General features: G+C 51.5%; 1 protein-coding gene and 1 long non-coding RNA gene across 2 annotated transcripts; one reads left to right on the forward strand and one right to left on the reverse strand.

The window, feature by feature from the left end:
• Window positions 1-2752: 2752 nt before the first annotated feature.
• PRDM8 (PR/SET domain 8) lies at window positions 2753-9329 on the reverse strand. Its single transcript, XM_081114165.1, has 4 exons — window positions 9267-9329; window positions 6822-7042; window positions 5588-5819; window positions 2753-5156 (listed from the first exon to the last, which is right to left on the reverse strand). Exons 2-4 carry the CDS (start codon window positions 7038-7040, stop codon window positions 3595-3597), a joined length of 2013 nt encoding a protein of 670 aa, XP_080970291.1. The 5' UTR covers window positions 7041-7042; window positions 9267-9329; the 3' UTR covers window positions 2753-3594.
• Window positions 9330-9829: 500 nt separating this feature from the next.
• LOC308514138 lies at window positions 9830-13330 on the forward strand. Its single transcript, XR_013995571.1, has 3 exons — window positions 9830-10144; window positions 11005-11139; window positions 13176-13330. It is a non-coding gene; the product is annotated as an uncharacterized lncRNA (long non-coding RNA).
• Window positions 13331-25762: the final 12432 nt, after the last annotated feature.

The following is a 25762-nucleotide window of genomic DNA, read 5'->3' on the forward strand; positions in this document are numbered from 1 at the left end:
ACGCGCGGACTCCTGCCCCTGAGCCGCAGCGCCGTCCTTCTGGGCAGCGGAGTCCGGGGCTAGTGGGTGGAGAAAGACGCGGGAAACCTCTGACCCGGGAGGCCAGCCCGCGGAATCCATCCGGGGTGGGGAGGGCGCACTCCCTGGCAGGTTTACTGGATCTGACCGGTCCCGGATTTCCAAGGTTCCCCGCTCGGGGTCACACGCATTGGTCACGCTCATGAGGAGATACGCTGCGTGGAGGGGAAACCTAGTAGAAGACTCGAAGGGTGGCGCACCGGATGGATGGGGAAGTGCGAACCCCGGCCGGACACCTGTCACCACCCCCACCCTACCCTGCCCTCCTTGGCGTCCGATGGCGGCCGAGCATCTGTGCTTGCAACTAGCCCGCGCGCGGCTGCAACCGCAACAGTCGCGACTCTGGGCCTCGGGACCGTAGGCACTTTCGCCGGGCAGGTCCGGTTTCGGTCTGGGCTCTCCGGCGCCTGAGAACTGTGCCGAGAAGTGCGGGCGTCCTCTGGTTCCCGCACGCCCGGGGGCGCGCTATATCCTGCAAGCACATCGTGGGAAATACAGGCGCCCCCCAACACTCAGCGCCAAACGAGGCGGATTCCGAATGCGCTCCAGAGCACGCTCAGAGCTGGCCGGCGCGCGGCGCCACAGCAATCCAGGCATCCCGCTCCTGACCGGGACACCACCGCTGCGGGCGCCATGGCCGGTGGGGCTTCCCCTTCCTCGCTCTTTAGGGCCTGCGGCCTCCGCGCCCGGAGCTCACGGACTTCATAGGGCCTGCTAGCTCCAAGTCTGCATGACCCCCTGACCTTGTTCCTTCTGCAGCTGTGTGCAGACATGTACGCCCATGGCCTCAGCCAGCGACCTGAGTTAACTCGGCGGACAGGTGGGGTTATGGAAGTTACAAACTCTCATCTGAGAAAATTCAGACACCGAGAGAGTTAAGATAGATCTGAAAGCTGGAAAATGTAGGATTAAAATGAAACATGTCTCTGTTGGCCTTGGCTGAGGGCAAAACTCCCTCTGGGCACCCTTCCCTTACTACTTCCCGCCAAAAAGGTCTTGTGGGCAGACTGATCAGTAGAGCTGCCCAGCTCTAAAGTGTCTGACATGAACACACCTACCTGGATCGCCTGGGCAGTGGCTCAGCCAAGGCTGGGCTTTCTCCCTGAATGTATGATTAAGTTAATGACCGTACAAAAGAAAACACGGGGGAAGCTCAGGGAATGCCTCCATGTATCCTTCAAAAAATAGGATTCCTGACTAGGAGGAAGCCGGTTTCCAAGCAGCATTTGCTTACCTTTTTTAAACCTAAGTTCATGTCTGAATCCCCAACAAGTCATAAAGCCTTCATAGTGAAAAAGATTCTGGAAGGATAGGGCACAAGGAAAGGACATTCAAGTTTTTTGTTTTTTTAAAAAAGTTAGGCCCCAAGCAGCCTGGGGTGTGTTTGTTTTTAAAGAAAATTTTTTTTCTGAGATTCATTAGTGCCCCATGGTCATACTAGTCCTGAATAGCAGTTGGAACTGGAATTTTGGGCTGTTCTTCTCATCACACTTTGCTGGGGGTTAGTGTTTCAGATCATCCAACTGTTGCCTAGCAAAACAGAGAGCAGGCCTCAACAACTTGTAGTACAGAAGGCACTTGGATGATCTTAAGGAAGTCAATCATCTTTTTACCAATCTGAGTCACATTACATCCCTTTGCCCTACACCAGACTTTACCTGCCCCCTGCCCTAATCATTACTTAACACAATAAAGCCTTTAATATCCTTTTAGGGGAAAAGCTTTGAATGTCTACAGTGAGATCATGTGCAAGTTTCCCATTTCAGGCCTTTTCATAAGTGCCCTCCTGATAGGGGAGGGTTGGCAAGATGTGAAGGAAGGGGGGGGGGGAAAGAACACCTCTGATAGATAAATCAGTGTCATGTCTGTAACTAACACATGCATAGAGGGACTCTCAAGATGCCCATGGATTAAGTTCATGCCATCCTAAGACCTAAAGGATCATCATCCATTTGGCTTTGCATCCAATGGTTGCTGGATATACCACACACTCTCACATACACGCTATTTAACTAAGATTTGCTGTCAGAATATGAAGATTATAGAGGGACTTTTCATAAGAGGAAAGGCAGGGAGAGGGAGGAAAGTTATGATAATGCTCCAGAACTAGTTTTGTTTTCTTGTTTTTCCAGAAGCTGCTCAAGCCTTTAGAAGGAAAGCGGGGCCCTGCAGTACAGGCAACTGTGGTCCTTTCGCCTTGGTTTCTGAAGAAACTCTCCATAGGGTCTCTTAATGGGTTGTGACAGAATGCTAACGGGTTCCAGAGGACAAGATACTCTTCCATATAGCCATCACCAATAGAACCTTAATTGGGCCTTTCATCTGGTTTCCCTGATCCAGGCCTGAAAATTATCTCTGGTCCCTTGTAAAGATGCTAATTATCCTGCTGCTGAAAAGAATGCTGACATCCTAATGACAAGTTAGCTTCGTGACAGGCATCTTTGTTTAAATGCTTTGTCCTTTGATCCAGCTAAAGATTTTCCAAATAATAATCAAATCTTGTCTTTTCCCTTTTAGGCTCTTAGAGTAAATAAATGCAAGTGAGGCAGTGTTCAGCATCCCTCTGCTGCTAGCTCTTCTTTTCAGGGACTCAGTGAAAATAGATGGTATCTACTCAAAGTGTAGCTCTTGGCTACAAAAAAACAAAACATATTTTAAAACACTTTCCAAATAATTGCTCTGAAGAAAATAGTCATTTATTGTCAAAGCATCCAACATACCCGGATAATCTATAAAGTTTAATAAATCTTTCCAGGGATAAAAGGAACACATAACTATTCAGACTCCATTTCACTGGCACAAAAGTTACACTTTGTATTAAAAGGAAATACATATTTACATAATGATGACATTCTTCATTGAAGTCCATAATCATTTCATGATACATGCGCTTCCCCCTGAAAACGGAAATGGAATGTTGACCCCCCTTTTTATAAGAACACAAACTGTCATCAGTAAATGCAGAAAGCATCTCACCCTCCTCCTTTACTTTATATCTAAAATAAATTTTGCCCTTACATACAATTATTACATCTAAACTGTAAGTGCTTAATAATTTAAGTAGAAACGTATGACAAATGCATCAATATGTTGCAATATATGACATTTTTAAAAATGTATCTTTGTTTTGGGGAAAGTGAAAATGCGTGCATTTAAAAGAAAACCCCTCAAACAACCCACCCATCAAAAATCCACCATCCTGTCTCGTGTGTGTGTGTGTGTGTGTGTGTGTGTGTGTGGTGTAGGTCGAAGGTAAACATTTGAATGAGATGACTGGAGGAGCATGTGTGTGTGTGTGTGTGTGTGTGTGTGTGTGAGAGAGAGAGACAGAGAGAGAGAGAGAGAGAGAGAGAGAGAGAGAGAGAGAGAGAGAGAGAGAAAGTGAGTGTGAGACTGTCGCCCTGGGTGCAGTGTTTCAGGTCACAAGGAGGTGGTGGATGCCCTCGCGTGCGTGCTCCTACAGGTGGCTTGACTGTGCGTGTACGCGCCGCGTGGAGAGCTGGGGTCCCGTCCGGGTCAGTTATGGGAGGTCATGTGCCTGGAGAGGTGGTGGCGCTCCCTGAAGGACTCGTTGCAAATGGGGCACTTGAGCTTCTCCTCCCGCCTTCGCTTCACCAGGGGCTCCATGGCGTACTCCTTCTTGTGATGCGACCTCATGTGGTACACCAGGTCGGAGGTCATGCGGAAGGAGGCGTTGCACTTGGCGCACCAGTTCTGCGCGGGCAGGCACAGCGACGTGAAGGACGGCGGCAGCAGCGTGAGCGCCGACGGCAGCTGCAGCTGCAGGGGCCCCGCCGCCGCCGCGGCCGCCGCGCTCTTGGGCCAGAAGGCGGTGGCGTAGAGGAAGGGGCTCTGCTTGGGGAGGCCGCCGCCGGGCAGGGCCGCGCAGCCGGCGTTCAGGTCGGCGGCTCCCTGCAGCTTCACGGCCAAGGGGTCGGCGGCGGCGGGGTAGAGTCTGGCGGGGCCCACCCCGTCGCCGGGGTGGCACGGCTCCAGCGCGCTCAGCTTCTGGCCCAGCACCAGCGGCGGCAGCTGCGCGAAGGAGCGCGCCGGCTGCGAGAAGGCACTTTTGCGCTCGTCCGCCGCCGCGCCCGGGCCGCCGCCCGCCCCGCCCGCCCCGCCCGCGCCCGCGCCGCCGCCGCCGCCCCCCAGCTGCGGCACCGACGTGAAGGCGCTGCCCCGCGCCGGGCTGCCGCCCTCCAGCCGGCCGGGCAGCGGGCCCCCGGGCCGCGGGACCAGCAGCTTCTCCGCACCGGCCGGCGAGGCGGCCACGGGCGTGGAGGAGCCGCCGCCGCCGCCGCCGCCCGCATCCTGGTCGTCGGCGGCTGGAGCCCCGCCGTCGGCGGCGGCCTCCTCCTGCAGGCCGGCCGCGCGGGCCGCCTTCTTCACCTCCACGAAGGCGCTGCGCTTCGCCTCGCCCGTCTCGGGGCTGGGCGGCGCGAAGTGGCGCCCGCTGTCCTCCAGGCCGAAGTAGCTGCCCGCGGCGCGGTACTGCTGCGGCGTGCACACCAGGTCCTCCTGCGAGGCGGGCAGGGGCCGCTCGGCGAGGCGGCCGCGGCCCCCCACCAGCCCCGCGCCGCCGCCCTCCGCCGCCTCCTCGGGGAACTTCCTCTTCCCTTTGCCCCCGCTCGCGGCGCTGCCGTCGGGACTCAGCTCCGCCTCCTGGTGGCCGCCGCCGCCGCTGCTCAGGCTCCGCACCGGGGAGCAGCTGCCGCCTCCGCCGGAGTTCTCCAGCTCCCGGGCCAGGTTGTGAAAGTCCGTGGACGGCTTGGTGCCGCCGCCGCCGGTCGCCGGGGGGTTGCTGCCCTCGGGGGAGGGGGCCGGGTAGTGGTGGAGAGGGCCGGCTTTGCAGAACTTGGGGCCTGGGCCCAAGGGCGCCTCCGGCGGCTGCCGCTGCTGGTCCTTGCCGCCGCCGCCGCCCCCGTGGTCCTTGGTGCCCACGCCGCCGCCTTGCTCGTCCGGGGGGCTCCTCTCCGCGCTGTGAATTCTCTTGGGGCAGCGGAAGCGCAGGTGCGCCACAAAGGGAAATTCAAACTGGAAACGTTGGCTGCAGTCCAGGCATGTGTAAGGGGACGACCCTGCTTAGAGAGCAAACGCCACACACACACACACACACGCACGCACGCACGCACACACACACACACACACACACACACACACACACACCAAGTGATTACTCAGCATCGTCTCCAGTTTATCATCACCCCCTTCACAAGTCCACCTTCGTTTCTCAGGGCCTGGGTGCCTGAAATGAGAAGATCCTTTGCGACTGATCTAACCTTCCCTCCCGATTGCGGGGAGTGCAGTAATTAAGCCAAGTGTCCACTCTCCTACCCCCACGACTTTTCCTCACCTGCCTGCCCAGCTTCATTACATACTAATCTCGGAAGCTTCCTTAGAGACGCCCAAAAGGGGGAGAGGCACGCACAGGCGGCGAGTGAGCCCCGCCGCTCCCTGCTTTGCTCTGCGGTTAGCTAAGGGCCCCCCCACAGGTCTGGAGCCAACCTACCATTCATTTTGCTGTGGGGTCTAGAGGGGCAGAGCAAGAGTAACTCAGTCAGTTCTTTGCCGTACCAAACTAGCAACTCCTCGTCTTTGGCAATCCTGCGGAGAGAGCGGTAGAACAGCTGTCCGTTTTTTATATAGGCTTCCAGGTTCTGCTCCTCTTTCTCTCTGGCTGACTGCACCAGACGCAGCCACATGAGACCTTCCGAGGAACCATTTGCAGCTGAGGTGTCCACCTACAATTGAGAAAAAAAGAAAGAATACAAGAAGGAAGGGGTTTGGGGAGGGAGACTCTTGTGAGAGAGTGAAGCCAGAGGAACCAGGGCCATTTCCTGCATGTCATTCTTTTCCAAAGAATTATCTGAGATCAGGATTCCAAAAACTTGACCCAAGTTGGCACCCACCCTCATGCATGTATCCAGCAGGCAAGAGAGTCATCCTTTGAAAGTCTGCGTGGATCATAGATTATTTCAGTAGTCTTTTTCACATATTGCTTGAATATCAAATGAGGAATTTTTCTTCCAATTCAAATTAGTGTTAACCTCTTGAGAATTTACTTCTAAATTATCCCATATTACAAAAATGTTGGGGAATTTGGTTCGTTTTGGAAATAAAAGGTTAGATCTCAGACATTATTGTGTGGCTTCACTCATCTTCCTAATTTTAACTTAAACAATAGTTTTTACTTGTAGAGAAAGGAAAGAAAGTAAGAGGGCTTTTATCTCTAAACTTAAACATATGGATTAAATGTAATTTTATTGTCAAACCATATGTGCAGGAGGCAGCCAATCAGTGTGTTTCTCTCACATCGATGTTTCACTCTGTCTTTCCCTCTCTCTTCCACTCTCTAAAATCAATGGAAACATATCCTCGGGTGAGGATTTAAAAAAATACTTCTTTAACATTTTTATGTAAATCCCAACTCCGGGCACTAGATATCTTTTCCAGAAGGAGTAATATTATTTAGGGGAACAGAAGGCCTGCTAGTTGGAAGGCAATTGTGCCTAATACTTAGGATAAAAATACTTACAGAAAGTACTTATTATGCAAATAGCCTCAATCTTCTGAAAATGCCCAGAGTTAAGGTAATCACTAGGAAAGCCCAGAATTAAGGCACTGCTTTAGACAAACCTGGTATTTCAAATCAAATTTTATCATTTGTTCTCAGAAAATCAGTTGACAATAACTTGAGTTTAAGTTTCCTTTTCAATTCTTGGCGAGCATTGGCCAAGACTTACCCGGAAGATATAAGGAACTGTTCTTTTGTCGGTGGACTTGAGAGCTATGAAAGCTATGCTGTCGTACAGGGAGGTATGGCTCAGGACGCAGGGCCCGAATATGGCATTCTCAGGAATGTCGCAGGTGGTGTACACGCTGGTGAAAATGTCTGTCAGACACTGTTGGACGGCCTTGGCATCTCCATCCCAGATGCCTCGCTGGATGCCTGAATCCTCCATCCCTGGAGACAAACACACAGGACACCAAACGGAGTTACATTTTTCCTTTTGCCTTTATGAATCCAGACAGAGCATTTTAACTACTCGACAGATTTTTCTTGAATTTTGTCTAGCTCTTATTTTAGAAATAAAGCCAATAGCAGATTCACCCTGCATAGTGTGAAGATGCCAACTCAGGAATACTTTCTAAGAAGATCCTGGAGTAGTGGGAGCTCAGGGTAGACTGGAGAGAGAGAGAGAGAAGGGGAGGGAGGGAGAGAGAGAGAGAGAGAGAGAGAGAGAGAGAGAGAGAGGGAGAGAGATTTTTTTTTTCAGTAACTCGGGGGTGGATGGGGCAGGATTTGGGAAGGGTGACAGTGGGGGAGAACAATCATATTTTTTATATACTTTCTTGACTGAAAGAAACTTCTAACGCTTGGGAGAAAGCTCCTTTCCCTTCCTCCCGGGCTGATTTTATTTCATTTTCTTCCAAAGAGGGAAGCAGCATTAGCGAACAGGTGGAGACAGCCGAGCATGGCGAATGGATTTCAAGTAGAGTGTCAGGGCCACTGATTCCGTGTCAGCTAACCTTTCTCTGCAGCCTCCGAGAGGGGTGAGAGGGGACGTATGTCGGCTCATTACCATAATCCAACACTGTCCCTCCGAGGCTTTAATCAAAAGCAGCAAGCAGAGGTAATTATTTGCTTCTCGACATGCTTATTTATGGAGGAGGGTGAATCCCAGTTACCTTGCCATACAAGGGGTGGATTGAGTCGCGTGTGCCTCATGAAGGGAGAAGGTACAGGGCAAGCCAGAAGTGTCCCCCGTTTGAGATACCGCGTGGGTAATGACTGGTGAGTTCTCGCTCCCCCAGATCCGACCCTATCTGGGCCAGAGGTGGCAGCCCCGCTAGGGAAGCCGTGGGTGGACTCTCCAGCTGTTTCATTCGCAGCAATTGAGAGAGTAATGCCTGGATGGAGGGCTCTCTATTAAGCTGTCATTTGACATTTTTCTCCCTTGCCACTGGACAGTGCCTACAAGGTGTATCATTTAAAAAACATAACTAGAGCTGGTATTTAAAATTTAAGCTAGCTTTGAACTAACTGCTTTGTTCACTCTTTCTGATTGATTCAAAGACCCCCCCCCCCACGTTGGGTTTTCCCTCCTAATGCCAACATAGGCAGTCATTGATGTATGTTTTGTGTAATTTAAGTAGCGGGAAAGTGTAGGCGTAATTCTTTTCCTGAGAAGCTGTTCATTACGGATATTAGTGATGTCCATTTTTATCTTAATGTCTATTAACCAATTAATCTTGCAAATGTGATTACAAGGTAGTGCTTTTTTTTTTTTTTCTTCCCAGTTAACAGAGCGTGAAACTTTGGTCAGCCTTTTTTTTTTTTTTTTTTCCCATTCACGCTGCTGCAGCCCCCAAATGTCAAGTATTGGGCTGTATCTGCCAGACAGAAATAAGAGAAATAACCCTAAAGGAGAAACTTACTTTCTGCTACAGCGTCTATCTCTGGGCATTTTTACCCCACACAGAGTAGTCTTTCTAACCTCCGATTGAAAATCTAAATATATATGTTTAAAAATCCTCCAGAACCTCTCATCTCCTTTTCAACGAAATCCTGTTCTCTCCTTTTCAGTTTTTCCAGTTCCGCGTTTTATGCCCCAATTTCTCCTTTTAAAAGTCTCTTTCACACAAGCGTTTCATTGTGCCTGGAGGTCGCCCCGTCACGTCGGGCGACAGCAGGGGCACGATCATTAACATGCAGTTCCACCGAACAATACGGAGAAAAGATCCTCGCCGCGCCGCGCTGACGGGGGCCGCGCCGCCGCCCGGAGCTCCCAGCCGGCCACAATGCGCGCTGGGCGAGGGGAGAGCCCGGGCTGGCTCCTCCGCGCGGCGCGGCGGGCTGTGCCACCCAACCGCTCCCAGCTCCGCATCCTCCTCCAGGCCCCGGGCTCTCACCCGCCCGAGCATCCTTCCCGGAGCCGGCCGCTCTCCCTCCCCCGGAGGCAGGCATTGTCTGGCGGCCGCGCGCCCCGCCGTCGCTCGCTTCTCGGGCAAAGTGCTCTCTCCCAGCTCCTCCCTTTGTATCATCTTATTGGCAGCAGAGATCCCCTCCACAACGATTTCCCCCCCTCTTCTGGATACTGAGGAAACCGAGGGACAGAATTTTCCACTCTCCCCACCAAACCTGCCTTCCTCCCCTCCCCCTCCCACATCAATGCAAACAGACTTACCAGTAATCGGGTCGGGATGCAACGGCCAAAAACGCCACCTGGAACCCGGAGATGCTACGGAGTGTTTCTTCCGCCTATTGTATCAGTGTATTTCCATGTCAGGAGGTGTTAGTGTTGCTGTCTAGTAGGCTCTGCCTAAAGAGAGGGAAGAGAGCTGGAGAGATGGGGAGAGTGAAATGATGGGAGAGTGAGAGGAGAGGGAGAGGGAGAGGGAGAGGGAGAGGGAGAGAGAGAGAGAGAGAGAGAGAGAGAGAGAGAGAGAGAATGAGAGTTGTACAGATGGACCCGATGCAGTGACTGACTGGCACGCAGACACACACTTTTTGTTTGCTGCACATAATCTGCCCAATGACGCGTGACAGCCCACGTCCCCTCCCTTTAACTCTTTGCTGGGCTGGGCGCTCCCTCCGGCGCTGTCTGCCTGGAAGCGATCTCTAGGGCCTGCCCGCAGCCCTCGGGCCGGAGCGCCTTCCCCAGGTGGCAGAGAGCGCCTCTCCGAGCACGGCTGGCCCGCCTCCTCCTAATGCATCGCCCCTCTGGGACTGGTAGGACGGGAAATCAGTTCAGGGGTCCGAAAGGGAAGTACCAACAGAACTGGAAAGGGCCTTTTCCCGTTTCCCTGGGCACTTGGAGAACCTCTGACAGAAAGATGGACCCCCGGCGCCGCACCGACCCGACCCGACCCGCGCGCATTTCCTGGGGTCTGAGTTCTGTACAGGGGAGGGGGGCTGCGGGTGAGCCCAAGGGATTCTCTGGCCACTGAGCCGGCACTGGTTCGCGCAGCCAGTTGCCGGGGGCTGTTAAACCAGCTCCAGCTCTCGCCAGGAGCGCTCACCCCACCAAGCTCTTCCTAGCAGCATCGGAAAGGATGCGCTTTGGTGAGAATTTGGCCCACTCTCTCTGCTGAGCCAGAGACGGGGCAAGGCAGATAGCGTGGCGATGCTGCCAGACCTAAGGGGATTTACAGGGTTCGTCTGGTCCCGGGACACCAGTACCGGATGGGGGAAGGGGTGAGGGGAAGATGGGTGGGCCGAACCCAGGTTAGAGTCCTCACTGTTCCGCCCTCTGCCCCGCGCGTTCTGCATAGTCCCTGAGGGGGTCCCGCGTTGGGGTTGGCCGGCATTCTAAGACCTCCGGGTGTGTGTGTATGTGTGTATGTGTGTGTGTGTGTGGGGGGGGGGAGGTGGAGTCAAAGTAAAAATGATTACCGAGATGTGCGCCGGAGCGATGTCCCGTCCAGCCGGTGGCGGAAGGTGCTGGCAGAGCCGGTGGAGTGGCGGCGGCCGTCTGGGGAGCTGGTTTGTGCGCTAAGCCACTTAGAGGCGCTGGATGGCCCCCTTAGGGCCGCAGCTGATGCTGATGACTTGAGGTCTTTAACAGCCTGAAAGTTGACTCCTTCCACAGGGGCCCCCACGCATTTTCGCGGGGGATTCTGGGGTTCTTTCTCGCAGTTCAACTCTCTGCTCCTAAGGGAAGAAAGGCCTTTGAGTGGTAGAGAGCGCCCCACTCCCTCAGCACCTCCCTCTCCCCCGCACCATTACACTGGCGAGGGCAATCCGTGAGCTTTAGATAAATCGGCTGTGTGGCCCGCTAAAGGGGGCAAAGCAGAACCGCGACGTGAGGAGAGGAAACAGCCTGGGTTTTATCCAGTGTTGGAACAAGGTGGTGGACGGGGCTTGGCGAAGAGCCGCTTTAAAGGAAAAGGTGCGCGCGGTGTTAGTTTGATTCTCTCTCGCAGTTCTGGGACCTTCCCCGGAACCCAGCGAGGCAGCGAGGCCCTGAACGCCTCTCCCCCGGGCGCCTGCGGTCCAAGGAGGCCAGGGAAGGATTTCGCTGAGAAGAAGAAAAGAATGTGCGAGGACTTTCCCAGCAAGTGAGTTCTTTTCTCCTTGGGCTTTCGCTCTGTGTTCCCTTCTCTTCCCTCCGGGCCCTGGCCAGTCCCCTCATAACTTCCCAGTCCTCCTCATCAGAAAGCTGTCGCCTAGGATTAAGCTGGGGTTCAGGGTTGGGAAATCCCCATATATTTGGGGGTGATGGGGGGGAATTCTCCCTTAATTTCTGATTTAGCCACTGATTTTTTTCAAAGAAAGCTTCTCAAACTGCTGTCGTGTTTTAACTTATCATTTCTCTTTCTGCATGTGTGCACACCTTTAAGTAGTTTGGCTAAGGGCAACTCATGTAATGACCAAGGCTCCACGCTGAGGGTTCTCACAGGTCCATGTATGAGAATCACTGTATTTAGCCATCAATTGTCTTATGACTGGATGCTCCATTAACCTCTCTCTCTCTCCCTCTCTCATCCCCCCATCACTTGTTTAAAGAACGGGTGGGGATTAGAAATGTCAAAAAAAAAATGCCTTAAACACCTAAAAAAACAACCCACAACGTGAAAAACTTGTCCCCAGACACTTATGTGAAATCAGAGGAGACTAAAAGGATAAAGAAAGAGACACCAGTGCCAACAAGAGCAAATTAAGATGAAGAAGTAGCCACAGGGAGTTGTGGTCCCTTAGAAACTATAGTCAGATAAGAGAAGGAAGGTGTGTGAGTGGTTTGGGAACAGAGTCCTCAAGTCTAATTCCATTAAACTGTTGAGCAGAACATTCCTTAGGCCCTTCTTTCGCTGTTATTTAGAGAACAGGAAGTTTGCCTTTCCCAAGAAAAAGCATCTGCCCATGCAAGCCATTAAAAAAAAATCTATTACATGTTCTAAATATAAAAGCATCTATTCCAGGATGTGGACATTCTGGAAAACCTTAAACTCTAAATGGAAGGCATTTTTCTTTTGCCTGGCCTTTCTTTTCTTAAATAAAAAGGACATATCTTAGACTATGTCTCCTTGGAGGTACTAAAACCTAGATTCCAGTTGGTATAAAATAATGTTTCTGGTACTTAAGTTGGGGGTAAGGGATCTTGACCTTCCAAATCTCAAGCAGAAAATAGCTAAGATTTATCAAGGAGGGGAGAGATGTATTGAGAATCTGGCCATCAGATGACATTTCCTCTCTCAGTTTCATCTTTCTGCCCCCTAATTAGATTTATCCTATTGATTTCAGGGAAAAAAAATCCCCAAAGAAAAGAATTTCTGACATTTTGTAAATCCAACCAATGCTTTGTCTTATGTATTAAATGACTGACATAACAAAAAAGCAAATATGGGTAGGAGGAAGCTAGAAATTCCTATTTTGAAGGTTTTCCAGTATTTTAAGTGGTACATATTTGCTTGGTAATATAAATGGTCCACATGACCATCATTGAAAGGAGGTAAAGAAAATCTATAAGTTATGTTTATTTCTCTGGAAATGCATGGGTGAAAATGGTGCATAAACTACTTTGAAATCACTCTACATTATTACTCCCTGGAATTCACTGACACTAAATGAAGGCTTGAGGCATTTATTCAGCCTTAAAGAGTGCTGTAAAGTGCACCTTGGTCAATAGTTTTATCTAATTCACATGAAACAATGAGTTTATGCATATTTTTGGAGCTCTTTGCTCTGGATTTTATTTCCAATTAAATAATTAGAGGGATGACAATGAAGCGTGAGGACGTGTTCACCTAGCTCCACTTCAGCAAGGCCCCAGCACTTATGGTAAAGATACATGTGTAGAAAACTGCAGGATTCTTTGGGAAGAGGAGGCTGGAGAGAGGCCAGTGAATGAATGATTCCTGAAGCGAAGCCTTGTCCAACCCAAGTGAGAGGATGGAGAAAGGGTAAGAAAGGAAATCTGATTCTTAAAGAGTATTCCAATGTACATGTTGTTTCTCTCCCCAGGGTAGAGAAATGGGGCCCCAAATATCTCCACTTCTGTGATAGGAGGCAGGTAAAATCTCTAAGGATAACTCACTTAGAAGGGTTGTTACCCTATGAGAATGAAAATACATTGTTTTTCTTTATCCTTCTCTAGGTCCAAGTTCACCTCCCACTAAAATTCTATTTCCAAAACTCTACACCAGCAGCGGATAAACACCACATGATCTCACTCATTTGTGGAATATAATGAACAACATAAACTGATGAACAAAAACAGATCCAGAGACAGAGAGGCATTGATTGGACTGTTGGGCCTTGGAGGGAAGGTAGGGGAGGGTGGGGGCAAGGGGGAAAGGTCAACCAAAGGACTTATATGCAAGCATATAGGCCTAACCAATGGACACGGACAACGGGGGGGGGGGGGGGGGGGAGGGGTTGAGCGGGGCGGGGGTGTAGAGGGTACACATATGTAATATCTTAATCAATAAAAAGTAAAAAAAAACTCTACACCAGCAAAGGTTAGTTGTCAAAAAATATATAGCAATTCATGGTGAAGGAAAAACATACCGGAAGACAAGAGGGATGCCAAGAAAGCAGACAATGGAAACTTCTTCCTAAGCTTATTATTTTCCCACAGAAAGATCTCTGGAAGGGGTTGTGAGAGTTGGGGGAGGCAGGAAAAGGAACTTCATAGCCTCACAATGGAGAATATGGAAGTTTCTAAGGAATCACTTAGAGGCAAGAAGAGGAAGACTTGCTAAGCTGGATGGGGACACTGGTGTGTGTGTGTGTGTGTGTGGATGGGGACACTGGTGTGTGTGTGTGTGTGTGTGTGTGTGTGTGTGTGTGTGTGTGTGTGTTTAGTTTTTTAAAGTATACATGGCAATCTCAGTTTGGGTCTATTCCTTACACTAAGTATTACAGTTGGTTCAACAGGTGAGAAATCAGTAAATGTTTCCCAGGCTGGTCCTGGGAGAGCAAAAAACATAAGGAAAAGATGCATAATTTTGTAACCTGTGAAGATGGCTTCCAATTCCTGACTCACAATTTTCTCTCTTCAGCATTTCCTCTTTCTCAATAAATGATAGCTGTTTTTAATGCTGCTGCTGCTACTACTACTTCCACAGTTACTGCTGTCCTTTCTCAAATTTAAAACCAAGGTATCTCATGTTCCACTTGCCATTCTGTTGGAGTTCAGCAGTAAGCTGGATAAGCTTTGAGGACTTTGTGTAATTAATTCATTTCCTCTCCTAGATCTGGGTTGTAGTCAGCTGGCTTAATGGCTTCTGAGTATGACTTCCAGCAGGACTAGCAACTGAGGTGATAAAGGCACCACCACAGATCTGAAATCAATGCCTCATGGTCACCTGTGTGTGAACTGTGACTCAGATCCAATACTCAGCATCCTGACCACCTGGATTCCCCCAGCTTTTCTGTGCCTTCCCAAATGAATATCTACAGAGCTGACCAAGAATATCCTAGTTTCCTGTAAAATCTGCAGGTTACAAAGGTTTTTGAGAGTCAGACGCTGCAATCTTGCCCATACCTCATTAGTAGGAGGAAGGTTGGAGGAAGAAAATGTAGGCAGGGCCACAGTCAGCCACACTGGGCCTCCTTATCCTCTGGGCCAGGCTTTCCAGGCACATCAAGGGGTGTCCAGCCATCTCAAATGGGAGGGAGCATCAGATTTTGAGAAGATTGACTCTAGACCTTAGGAATGTCACCAAGTTGAGAAGCTCTGCATAGAATTTCTTTGCACAACCAGGAAAAGGGACATTATCCCAACACTCAGTATTTGAGTTCCACCTAATTTCCTCTCTATTTTAGGCTGTGTGTAATTCCTGAGTTACAAAGAGAGATGCTTATTGACATGCAGTGGGTACATACTGAACATATTTCCTGGCAACCTGATCCCAGCTAGCCCTCTGACTGTGGACGTAGACTGTAAATTGGACTATTGGGGGAAGAGTAGCTCAAACCATTTCTGTCCTAGGAAGAGGGTCTAAGCAGAGCACAACATGCCCAGGACATTCAACCTTGGAATCTGTCCATGCAAAATTCCCTGAAGCCTGAGGAGAGACAGACATCTGATTTTCTCCATGGAAAATGAGAAGCAAAAAAGAAAAAAAATGAAAAGGATTTGGGGGAGTAGATATCAATTAGTAACCACAGCAGTGATGATTCACATTGCTTTGTTAGAGTCTTAGAAATATACTTTATTTCTTCACAATCTATGTTCTCATACCTGAAGTGCTCTCCTACTCAATTGCAAATTGGAATCTTTCATTATTTCAATTCAAATGAATTGCAGATGTTTCCTTATTCAATCCGGAAGTATTATTTTAGCATTGATGGAAGACTGTCTCCCCAAACACTGTACAGAAAGCCAATAGCCTTTAACAGATTTTCATAAGCAATTAAAAACTACCAAGTTTTAAATTAAGTCTTTCTTCAATTCCAATAATTGGAGAAATGGTCTCTTAAAGAATTCCCCAAGATCAACTTGTCATAAACAATAGTAACAGCATGACTACTATAAACACTATTGTACCTGTATTTATTGTATTAAATGTAGTGGTGTGACATTGGTTCATAGGGTCATATGGGTTTCAAGTGTACATTTCTATGATACATGATCCATATGTTGCATTGTGTGCCTAGCACCCAAAGTCAAATCCTCTTTTATCACCACATATTTGGCTCTCTTTACCCTTTACTCTCACCTACCCTGCATATATATATATATATATATATATATATATATATATATATATAGTTGCTTTTTTACAGAGAGGAAGGGAGAGGGATAGAGTGTTAGAAACATCGATGAGAGAGAAACATCGAGCAGCTGCCTCCTGCACACCTCCTACTGGGGATGTGCCCACACCAAGGTACATGCTCTTGACCGGAATGGAACCTGAGACCTTTCAGTCTGCAGGCTGATGCTCTATCCACTGAGCCAAACCAATTAAAGCTGCACCTATATATATTTTAAGATATGGTCTATTTTTTATTAAAATTTTTATTGACTTTTTTTTATAGAGAAAAGGAAGGGAGACTGAGAGAGAGAGAGAGAAACATTGATGTGAGAGTGAAACATGGATCAGTGGTCTCCTGCATGCCCCCTATTGGGGATCAAGCATATAACCTAGGCTTGTGCCCTGAAGGGGAATCAAATTGGCAACCTCTCTGTGAACAGGATGATGCCCAGCCAAATGCACTACACCGGTCAGGGCCCTTACTTATGTTTTAAAGTGGCAGAAATAATAGGCAGAGGAATTGATACATATTTGTTCTTTTGAACTTGTGGATTGAGAAGCCAATTCCCAGATGGATTTGGTAGTCATCTGGTAATGTAATATAAAGGTAACCAAGATATTCATAATCTCCTTTAAATTTTACGGAAAACCCATATTTTAAGAATAAATATCCAGAATTGTCAAATAAATCTTTCACAAATTCATAATAAGAATAAACTTATTAAATATAAAGACCTGCATGTTGAGTTTTTTTGAAGGCCTAGAATTCAATTTAGGTCTGAACAAGTTTATAGCTGATTAGACAATGTTGTGTGTGTGTGTGTGTGTGTGTGTGTGTGTGTGTGTGTGGTATGTTTAAGCAGGTTTGGGGTGAATATTTTTGAGGGTAGCAATTAAAAAAAACTTTCTGGACTGTGTCATTTTTCTTGACTGCATGCCCATAAAGTAGTCAGTGCTCCTTTTTGCATTGTTTTTGATAAAATAGTTTGTGTGAAGTCATAGGAGAGCAATTGGTCCTGGAGAAGCAAAACTGAGTAGAGTTCTATGGAATATTTTTTAAAGGTTTTTTATTGGTTTTAGAGAGAGAGAGGAAGAGAGAGAGAGAGAGAGAGAGAGAGAGAGAGAGAGAGGAAGAGGGGGAGAGGGAGAGAGAGAGAGGAGTGGGGGAGAGAGAGAGAGAGAGAGAGAGAGAGAGAGAGAGAGAGAGAGGCATCGATATGAGAGGGAAGTATGGATGGCTGCCTCCTGCATGCCCTCTACCAAGGATCAAACCACAACCCAGGCATGTGTCCTGACTGTGAATCGAACCTGCAACTTTCTGGTTGGTGCACACAGGACAATGCCCAACCAGCTGAGCCACACTGGCCAGGGCTAGTGATGTGGTCAGACCCCTCATAGCATAATCTACATTCTAGAATCAGTTTACCTTAGTTAGACCCCAGGAAGTGGATGTTTCCAGACAAGCGGGGATCCTCTGAGCTTGTGGAGATGTCTTGAGGGAGGCAATGCACTGAGACAGTGCAGCAGGTTCCATTTCTTCCCTGGGGGCTGAATTAGGTGCTCTGTCCCCCAAGCCACCCACAGCTGCATTTGGATTCAGCATTTGGGTGGCGAGGCAAGGCAAGGAAGTACCTGCTAGACCCAGACAATTCCTGTCTGAATTCGGTGGTGTTCATAGCTCAGGAAAGGGCACCACCAAAGAGTGAAGTGTGCAGACAAGGTCAAATGACAGAGATGGGCTTCCACGTAGGCTAACAAGGTGTCTGGTAGAGACCCAGGGAAGGCACTACCCCACCGCATCAGGAAGACACAGACACTGCTCAGACTATGTTTGGGATGACTCACCAAGAGTGCAGAGCCCTGGCAGGGGGCTGAGCAGAACAAGACAAGCCATCTTCAGCTGGGCGTAGCTCTTTTAGAAGCAGCACGTGCAAACCATCACCGCGGGGCAGAAAGAGACCACCCAGTAGTGTGCTCCGGGCACTGCAGGACCCTCCAAGGACCAAGCAGCGACCAAGCACACGTACGGGCCAGCCATGTTCTCCAGCCCCGTCTCTCCTCCCTGGAATGAATGCCAATACTTGCCTCCTGCTAGGCGGCCCCTTTCCCCTAGGAAAGGCGACTTGAGGTGGCGTGGCTGGGCTTCCAGGAACAGCTATGTTCCTTTTCACCAACCCTACCCCTCACCCCCACTGCATGTCCTCACCAGGCAGGTCCCCACCGCCTTTCACAGGGTGCTGGGCTGCTTTCCCATCACTCACTGTGTGAGCAGACAGCGCCCTCCCCAGCCTTGGTTTTCCTCCTCGGGCACACAGGGCTGGCAGGCGCTGCCTCCCTGTCTCCGTGGACTCAGCGCGGGCCCAGGGCAGGCGCACTGTAGAGAGCCAGTTGCTGAGCAGATGGTAAGGGCCTGCTTCCAAGAGCGGGGGCTGCTTTCATTTCAGCCTTGGACATCCCCGGGTGGTCTCTGCTGCCTTCCTTAGGAAACATCCTCCTTGGTGAGAAGTCTGGAGAACTGACCCAAAAGGATCAACCGCTCAGGCTCAGGCCACAGCACCCATCAGGAGAAGGAGAGGGCCAGGGCTCGAATCCTGGCTGGGGAGGCCGCGCAGGTGATGTAACCTGTCTGTGCCCCTGGCCTTCCTCTGGGAACTGACGGCGACGCAGGAAACCCTCTCCGGAGGCTTTTGCGACGGCTGAGGGGAGAGTCAGCGAGCGCAGAGAGCAGCTTCCCGAGCCCTGATCTCAGTGCTGGCCGCGGTGGCTGTGAACTGTCACAGCACCTTCTCGGCGTCTCCATTACAGAAGGCGGGGACTGGATTGTGCGCCCGCTTTCAAGGCCGCGCAGTGGAGGCTGAGGATGTCTCCCTGGCTCCACGGAGCTCCGGGAGATGCAGGCGGACAGAGCAGGCAGGAGGAATCCGCGCCCGGGTTCAAAAGTCCTTTACCGCGAAGGGCGGCCAACGGTTCCCACCGCAGCCACAGTCCCGCCTCCCGCTTACCCCCAGGCCTCTCTCCGGGTTGGCCAGGGCGGGGGCGTCTCCACGGGGGGAGCCCAGGAGCAGTGAGCGCAGCGCTGGTGAACTCCAGTGCCCAGGCCAGAGAGGCGAGGCCTGGGGGGCTCAGAATCCTGGGGGACCCTGAGCCCGCTCCGACCCGGCTGGGGCCTCCACATGGCGGGCCAGGGCTCAGAGGCAGGGTGGGCAGCCTACCCCCCCACCCCACACGTCTGGGAAGTGCAGCCACGTGGTTGGCGTAGGGCTTCCAGCAGGGCGGCTCCACCTTGGCAACCCGCAGCCTCGCACCCCCTCGCCCCGCATGGGCTGTGTGCAAAGCACTGTGGGCAGAGCCGCTTCCCTGGCCTCAAGTCACTTTGGCGCAGACACGGCCCAGCCCTGAGCGGACCCCGCAGTCTCAGGCTCGGCGACCCTCCCGCCCTGCAGGAGCCTCCTGGCAGAGGTCAGCTGTGCGCTCCTCAGTGAGCTTCCTTCGAAGGATCCCAGAGGCAGTGGTGAAGAACTCGAAATTTGGGGTCTGAAACACGTTTGAACCCAGGTCTGCAATCTACTAGCTGTGTGTCTTTGCGCAAATCACCAAATGTCTCTGGATTTTTAGTATCCTCATTTGTAAAACAGCAAAAACATCGATCTCACAGGGTGGCTGTGATTACACCAAAGGGCAAGCCTGGGTCCAGGTCTCTGCTGGACTGCTCGCTGGGGTTAGTTAGCAACTCCGTGCTTCTGCTTCCCGCGAAGGGAGTGGAGCTGTGAACTAGGGATAATGACACTTACCGCACAAGGTCATGAGAGTTGAATACGGTAAGCATGGCAGTGCATTCAGCCTGGCACATAGTCAGAGCCCGCTTTGCTAATTATTTAAAGCACCTCAGTGCCTGCCACTTTGACACACCGGGTAAATGTAATTTTTAAATCTTACCTCTCCTGCACCACCTTTTCTCTTCTTCAGACAGAAACAAAGTGCAAAGATGCATGTCGGTGTGTGTGCACTCCGAACTGGGAAGAGTAGCTTGGGGCAGAAAGTGAGGTGCCAAGTCTGGAAGTTTCATGCCTCGCTTGGCCTTTCCTCTTCCATTGCTAGACACAAGGCAAAAGAAGAGGACGGCAGAGCAAAGGAGCTTAGAATATGGCAGAAGAAAGTGTTTCTTCCGTCAGGAATGGCATTTATCTATTAAGGAGACAAGAAGCAGAATGGAAGGCCCGGCATTGGATTGGCTTCCATTTCCGTGTTTGGCTGCCAGTTGGCATGCTGGGAGCATTTCTGTGTGTCTGTGTCATGGCCCCTGGGAGGGAAAGATCTCAGAGAAGAGAGGAAGACAGGGTGGCATTGCTTTAGGGAAACAGGTTTGGGGACAGGAGGCGCAATGGGGTGCCTTCCCTTGCATATGGAGAAGAGATATATCCCTGCAGCAGAGAACATACTTGATTCAAGAAGTAAAACTCAGGCCCGGCTGTGTTGGCTCAGTGGACTGAGCATTGTCCCATGGACCAGGAGGTCCTAGATTCAATTCCCAGTCAGGGTACATGCCCTGATTACGGGCTTGATCCCCAGTGGGGGGTGTGCGGGAGGCAGCCAATCAATGATTCTCATCATTGATGTTTCTCTCTCTCTCTCTCCCTTCCTCTCTGAAATCAATAAAAAATAATTTTTAAAAAAGAAGTAAAACTCAGGCAAGAGCAAGAAAAGATATAGGGGTGAATTAGGCCTCCAGTGGAAGGTTGGAATCTGTATATTCCTCAAACATGAAAATTCAATTTGGAGTCCAAACATACATCCACAGACACCACTTAACCATCCTTACAGCTCAGCCCTTTCAGAGTAGGCCCCATAGCTACAGCACCATGTGCCTCATCACTGCCCCACTCCTTCAATCCCAGTGTCTGCCTCTGACTTACATCTTCCTTTTGTTCTCTGTAGATAATAGGATAATGGCGGGCGATGTTTTATTCAGCAACTAACAGGATATCCAGGAAGACATGGCCCCAAACAGTGTTCAAGACCTTACCCTTCTGCTCCCCCCAACCCCAGACCAGGGCAGAGAATGCTGATGCAGCAACAACAATCTAAAGCAGCAATTCCCAACATTTTTCATCTGATGGCATACATCAACTGCTTACTAAAATTCTGCAATATGTATACACACACACACACACACACACACACACAGGCTTGTTAAATCGTGTTGTTTATCCATATCTTCAGAAAAAAATCACTTCTACTGTCATAAACAACCTGCTTCTCTGGCCCTCTAGCAACTTCAGCGTGACATAGCTAATTTGCCTACAAATGTCAGGTGGTCATAATAATCTGGCATATATATATATATATATATATATATATATATATATATATATATATCTCCAATCTGACCAAAACATAAGCATGATTTTGATTCATTCACACCAGACAGCTATTGTGGTGTTGGCTGTTGTCATTTTTTTAAATTTGACAATCTAAGGGAAAAGAGGTCAGCGCCCCTTACTAAATAGTCAGGTTTTGCATATTTTAAAAGTCTTGCCACACACCAGTGTGCCTCTTGTAGCATACAGGTTGAAAATCGCTGATCTAAGGTATTTCATAAACTTCAGGCTTTTAATCTCCTCTTCTCTCAGACCCGGACTAAAAAGTGTTGTTAACAGAAAGGAGGATGAAATAAAACAAGACCAACCCCTCAATGTTTTGAGCCCTGGGCAAAGGAGAAAGCCAGTGAGAAAGAGCCACAACTTGGAAAAGGCTTCTCCTTCCTGCCATAAATCTCCTCCCCTGGTTCCTCTGCCCAACGGAGCACGATAAAGTCCTTTTCCATAAAGTATTCAGTGTGAGAGCCACAAAGCTCCCCCAATCAGCAGCCATCTGCTTCTCCCATAACTGCTGCTCCGGAGCAGGGAAAGCAGCGGTGGAGAAAGGGCCGCTGCGAGACGGCTGGACAAATGAGGGGCTGAATAGCTTTGGTTTTCCCTGTGTATCTGTATCTATAGAGACAGGCGAAGAAAGGCCGCATTATAGTGATACAACAATTGTAAAACAAAACACGGAAGAGGCATCTAAAGGGCAATATCGCATGCATCAGGGGTCTCCAGATAAAAGGAGAGCTAACAGATTTATAGAGACCTTTAATTGGTTTCCAATTGAAAGCTAAAGAGGCTGGGGCAGACTGTGAAGAGTGGCCAAGTGCTCTCCCTCGGCTGTCTGGGAGGCCTGATCAATTTCACGGGAATAGAGCGGTTGTGGGGAAGGGAAGGGGGGGGGCGAGAAAAGAAGACTCCAGAACCCACTCGCACCTTTGTGAGGGGCGGGAGCAACTCCGTGTCCCTAGCTTTCTCCTCTTTGACCAGGAGATTTGATAGTCATAACAGAGTCTCTCATTTTCTTTCTTTCTCTTCCTCTCCCTCCCCCCCACCCTCCTTCATACTGGTAGGCAAGTGGAAAGGTTGCAAAGAAAAAAAGTAACCCTAACTTCCCATCCCCGGAAGAAAAAGCCCCTGGGCTAAACCCATAGGGTTTTAAACCTCTTCACCCGCCAGAAGGGAGGCCTGTTTGAAAGAGACCTTACCCCAGACCCTCCTCCCCTCTTTTCTAGACTCACACAGGAAAAGCTAAAATCCACAGGAGGCTCTCCGCTTAGCAAGGGAGGAGTCCTGGCTTTCGCCCCGGGTTTGCTCAGGAGCGGATCTCTCCACTTAGCCGGGCGCCGTGCGCCTTTTAGCCCCTCAGTGCGCGGCAGGCTGCGCCCCCAGCAGCCTCCGGGCACTGCCCACCCACACAGCAGCCCCGGACACCCGTCCGCCAGTTCCGAAGCCTAATTTATTGGCCCGACCTTTCATTATCTTGTTCGATTTCCTAATTAATCAAAGATAAAAGGCAATGGTGCAAATGATGATTATGAGAAAACTGGAGGCTGGCTTTGAATAAAATGGGAGAATGGAAATATGATGGGACATGACAGTGAAATCTCAAGCATGACGAGCAGACCTCAGGGGGTCAAACCCTGACCCCCTCCCTGTTGCGGGCGGGCCCGCTCCTCCTGCTCTAGCGTTGTCCCAAGGGGCCAGCCTCCAAGTTAAGCCTTTGGTGGAGAGAGACCTGGGCTTCCTTCCTCTAGGACCCCCAACCTTACTAGGCACCTGCCCCCCACCCGCCCAACGCACACCCGGCAGCGCCTGCGGAATTGCAGGACTCCTGGCCGGTGATTCCACCCGCTTGGGGAGCGCCTTTGGATGGAAGTGCACCCCTTACTGCGCTAACACGCGCAAGTCCCTGTCTTTGGACACTCCGCTAGCGAGGCCAACGCCTCGTGAAACTGCAAGAAAAGAGCCTAGTAGGTCAGAGACTGCATTTGCTCGTGCGAGGGATTAGCAGAGCCCCTGTCTGGTGCTGCTTTCCAGAATTACGCCCGGGATTAAAAGGCAGACACGGCACGGGCGCACGTTTTACATTCACTGGTGGCTGTGATTAATGTTTTCCGAGGGGATTTGTGCCGGGAGCTTACGAGACATACTCCCGGGGTCTAATGCGCAAACGGCTGCAGGCAGAGGGTCTGTGGGCACGTGCGCCGATCACGGGGGGATTAGGAGGCGTCAGATGGGCGGGGGGCGCCAGGCGCAGTGGCCTTTCAGCGCCTCCCCCCTGCACCCCACGCCAGCACAGCTGCTCCGGGGAACCGCAGTAAGGACTGCCCCGGGGGGGGGGGGGGCTTTGGTTTTTAGGGGCAGGTGTAAGGGGAGGATGCCCTCCGCTCTCCTTACTTCTGAGTGGGAGAAAGGGGCTCAGGAGGAAGCCACCGAGCTTCAGGCGCCCACCCAGAACGGGGAGAACCGAGTTCCGCGTTCAGGAGGATCGCGGCTCCCAAACGTACCGCTCACCCCCAAATCAAAGCGCCTCCCGCGCCGGCCAGGAGGAGAAGGACCGCGTGCCCGTGAGCCTGCCATTCTCCGGGCTGCTTTCGCGGGCACTCGGGGAGGCGCCCGTGAAGAGGCCAGAGCCCAGGCACCCAATACAGTCCCCTTCCCGCCACGCCCAGCGCGCCGACCAGCCAGCGGGGGAAGGGACGGGAGCTGGAGAAGAAAGTTTCAGGATGCAAGGAGGAGGCGGGAAAAGGAAAGCAAGCAAGAGAAAACAATAATGAAATAAAAAGAAGCAGATGGGAAGTGAGAAAGGAGAGGGTAGCGAGAAGAACTGGAAAAGGTGGTGTCGGTGCTGGTGGGCATTGCCGCTCTCCGGCAGTAGGGGGCAGCTTTCAGGCCGAGACCGCCTTTCCATGGGCGGGGGCGGGATGCCCTCGCGGAGCCCGCCCTGCTGCCCGCTCCGGGCTGTAGGGCGCCCCCTCCTGGAGGCTGCGCAGCGGTTCCCAAGGGTGCGCGAGTCCAGTGGAGGCCCAGCGCCCGGCGAGGAGGCGTGGTGCTGGTGCGGAAAGAAAGGGCGGGGGTCCGAGTGGGGTGTGAGGGTGGCAGGGCGCAGTCACACTGTCCCCTCCCTGCGAGCTCCTCCGCGGCCTTCTCACCTGGTGCCTGCGGCTCCTGCCCGGCGACCGCAGCTTCGGCGCGCCCCCCGGGCCCAGCTCCCGCCCCAGCCGAGGTTCGCAGAGGAGCGCGCCCTCCTCGCCCCGCGCGGGTCTCGCCGCAGCAGCTGGGAGGGAGGGAGCGACCGCCGGCTGCTGCGGGCGGCGTCTGGGGGCCGCGAGCCGAGCTGGAGGAGCCGCCATCTGGAGCCTCGGCGGCGGGCGGGGGAGCGGGTGCCGGGGAAGGGGCCTGGCGGCTGGGCCCGGGGCGCGCGGAGGGCAGGGTCTGAGCTTGCGAGCAGCGCCTGGCGGGCCCCGGTGCCGGGGTGTGCGTGGCGGGAGGGTGTGTGCGAGGGGGCGTGTGGCCCCTGGGGAGGAGGAGCAGAGGCCTCCCCTTCGTAAGTCCCCAGATTTCCGGGGAGTCCTGATTGGCAGGTCTAGCGAAAGAGCCTGGTGCCAGCTTTGGAGTCCACTTCCCCCACCCCCCACGGCCCCTCCAGAAGTGGAGAGCTGGGAGGGTGGGAACCCCGACGCGCGTACGCACCCACGGTCGGTCAAAAGTGGTTTCCTCATTTCCCTCTCCTCCCACCCAGTCCGTCCCACTGCAGGAAGCACGCCTGTCCAAAGGCATGGGTTTTAAGACAACGACTTCAACTAGATCGCGGGCGGGACGGGCGCTGGCAGGGTAGCCCCTTGGGGAAAATACTTCTAGTTTCCGACGGACAGTGGAAGAGGAAGTAGCCGGGCGGAGGGAAACTCATCCTTGCACAGGTAGCGTCAAGGAGGAGGGAATCATTGCGAGGGGGATAAGAGGTGTGGTTTCTTCACGCCCCTCCTTTCATTTCAGATTCTTCAAATGTTTTCCTCTCTTTAACTTTAAGAAAAACATTCCCTTTCCTTGAGTTTGGTTGGAGGCGGGGAATACACTCAAGGAAGGAAAAAGGTGAGGAGTGTAGGGGAGAGCTAAGGGAGATGTCCTCAGCCAAGGTTTTAGATGCATGCTAGGGGAGCTGATTGGGTGTATGGGGTGGTGGCGGGAGGTCTGAATTAAAAAAGAAGAGAAAGCCAGGCCCACTCCCACCCTGAGGCATTAAAAGACGCCCCCCCCCCCCACTCCACTCCACTCAGCTGTCTCGCGTCCGGCAGAATGGCATTATGTAAAAGATCTGGCATGTCACCCAGTGGCACATCTGGTAGGTGTAGATGGCATTCATTAGCACAGGGCTTCTACTCTGCAGCATGCCAAAGCCCTGACAGAGATGCCCGCTGCCAATCATTCATTCGCTGCCAATCCCAGAGCGCGGCAGAGCGGGATGGCTCCCTTCCACCCTGGCACAAGGACTGGAGGAAACAATGTGTTGAGATTCGAAAAGATGAAAGTGGAGCTGAGGATGTGAGGCACCCAGCAGATGTATCCCGTGAGGAGATAACGGTGCGAATAGTCATTTAGCAAGAAAGCATATGCAG

Source organism: Myotis nattereri, assembly GCF_964212035.1.
Source record: "Myotis nattereri genome assembly, chromosome: 1".
Taxonomy (NCBI): domain Eukaryota; kingdom Metazoa; phylum Chordata; class Mammalia; order Chiroptera; family Vespertilionidae; genus Myotis; species Myotis nattereri.

What these genes read in the sequence shown, in the direction of transcription:
- PRDM8 (XM_081114165.1), bottom strand. Translation starts at nt 7,040, where the DNA reads ATGGAGGATTCAGGCATCCAGCGAGGCATCTGGGATGGAGATGCCAAG. An exon ending in CAGTTCCTTATATCTTCCGG is followed by an intron (nt 5,820 to 6,821) that starts GTAAGTCTTGGC and finishes TCTCAATTGTAG; the next exon opens with GTGGACACCTCAGCTGCAAA. An exon ending in ACCCCACAGCAAAATGAATG is followed by an intron (nt 5,157 to 5,587) that starts GTAGGTTGGCTC and finishes CTCTCTAAGCAG; the next exon opens with GGTCGTCCCCTTACACATGC.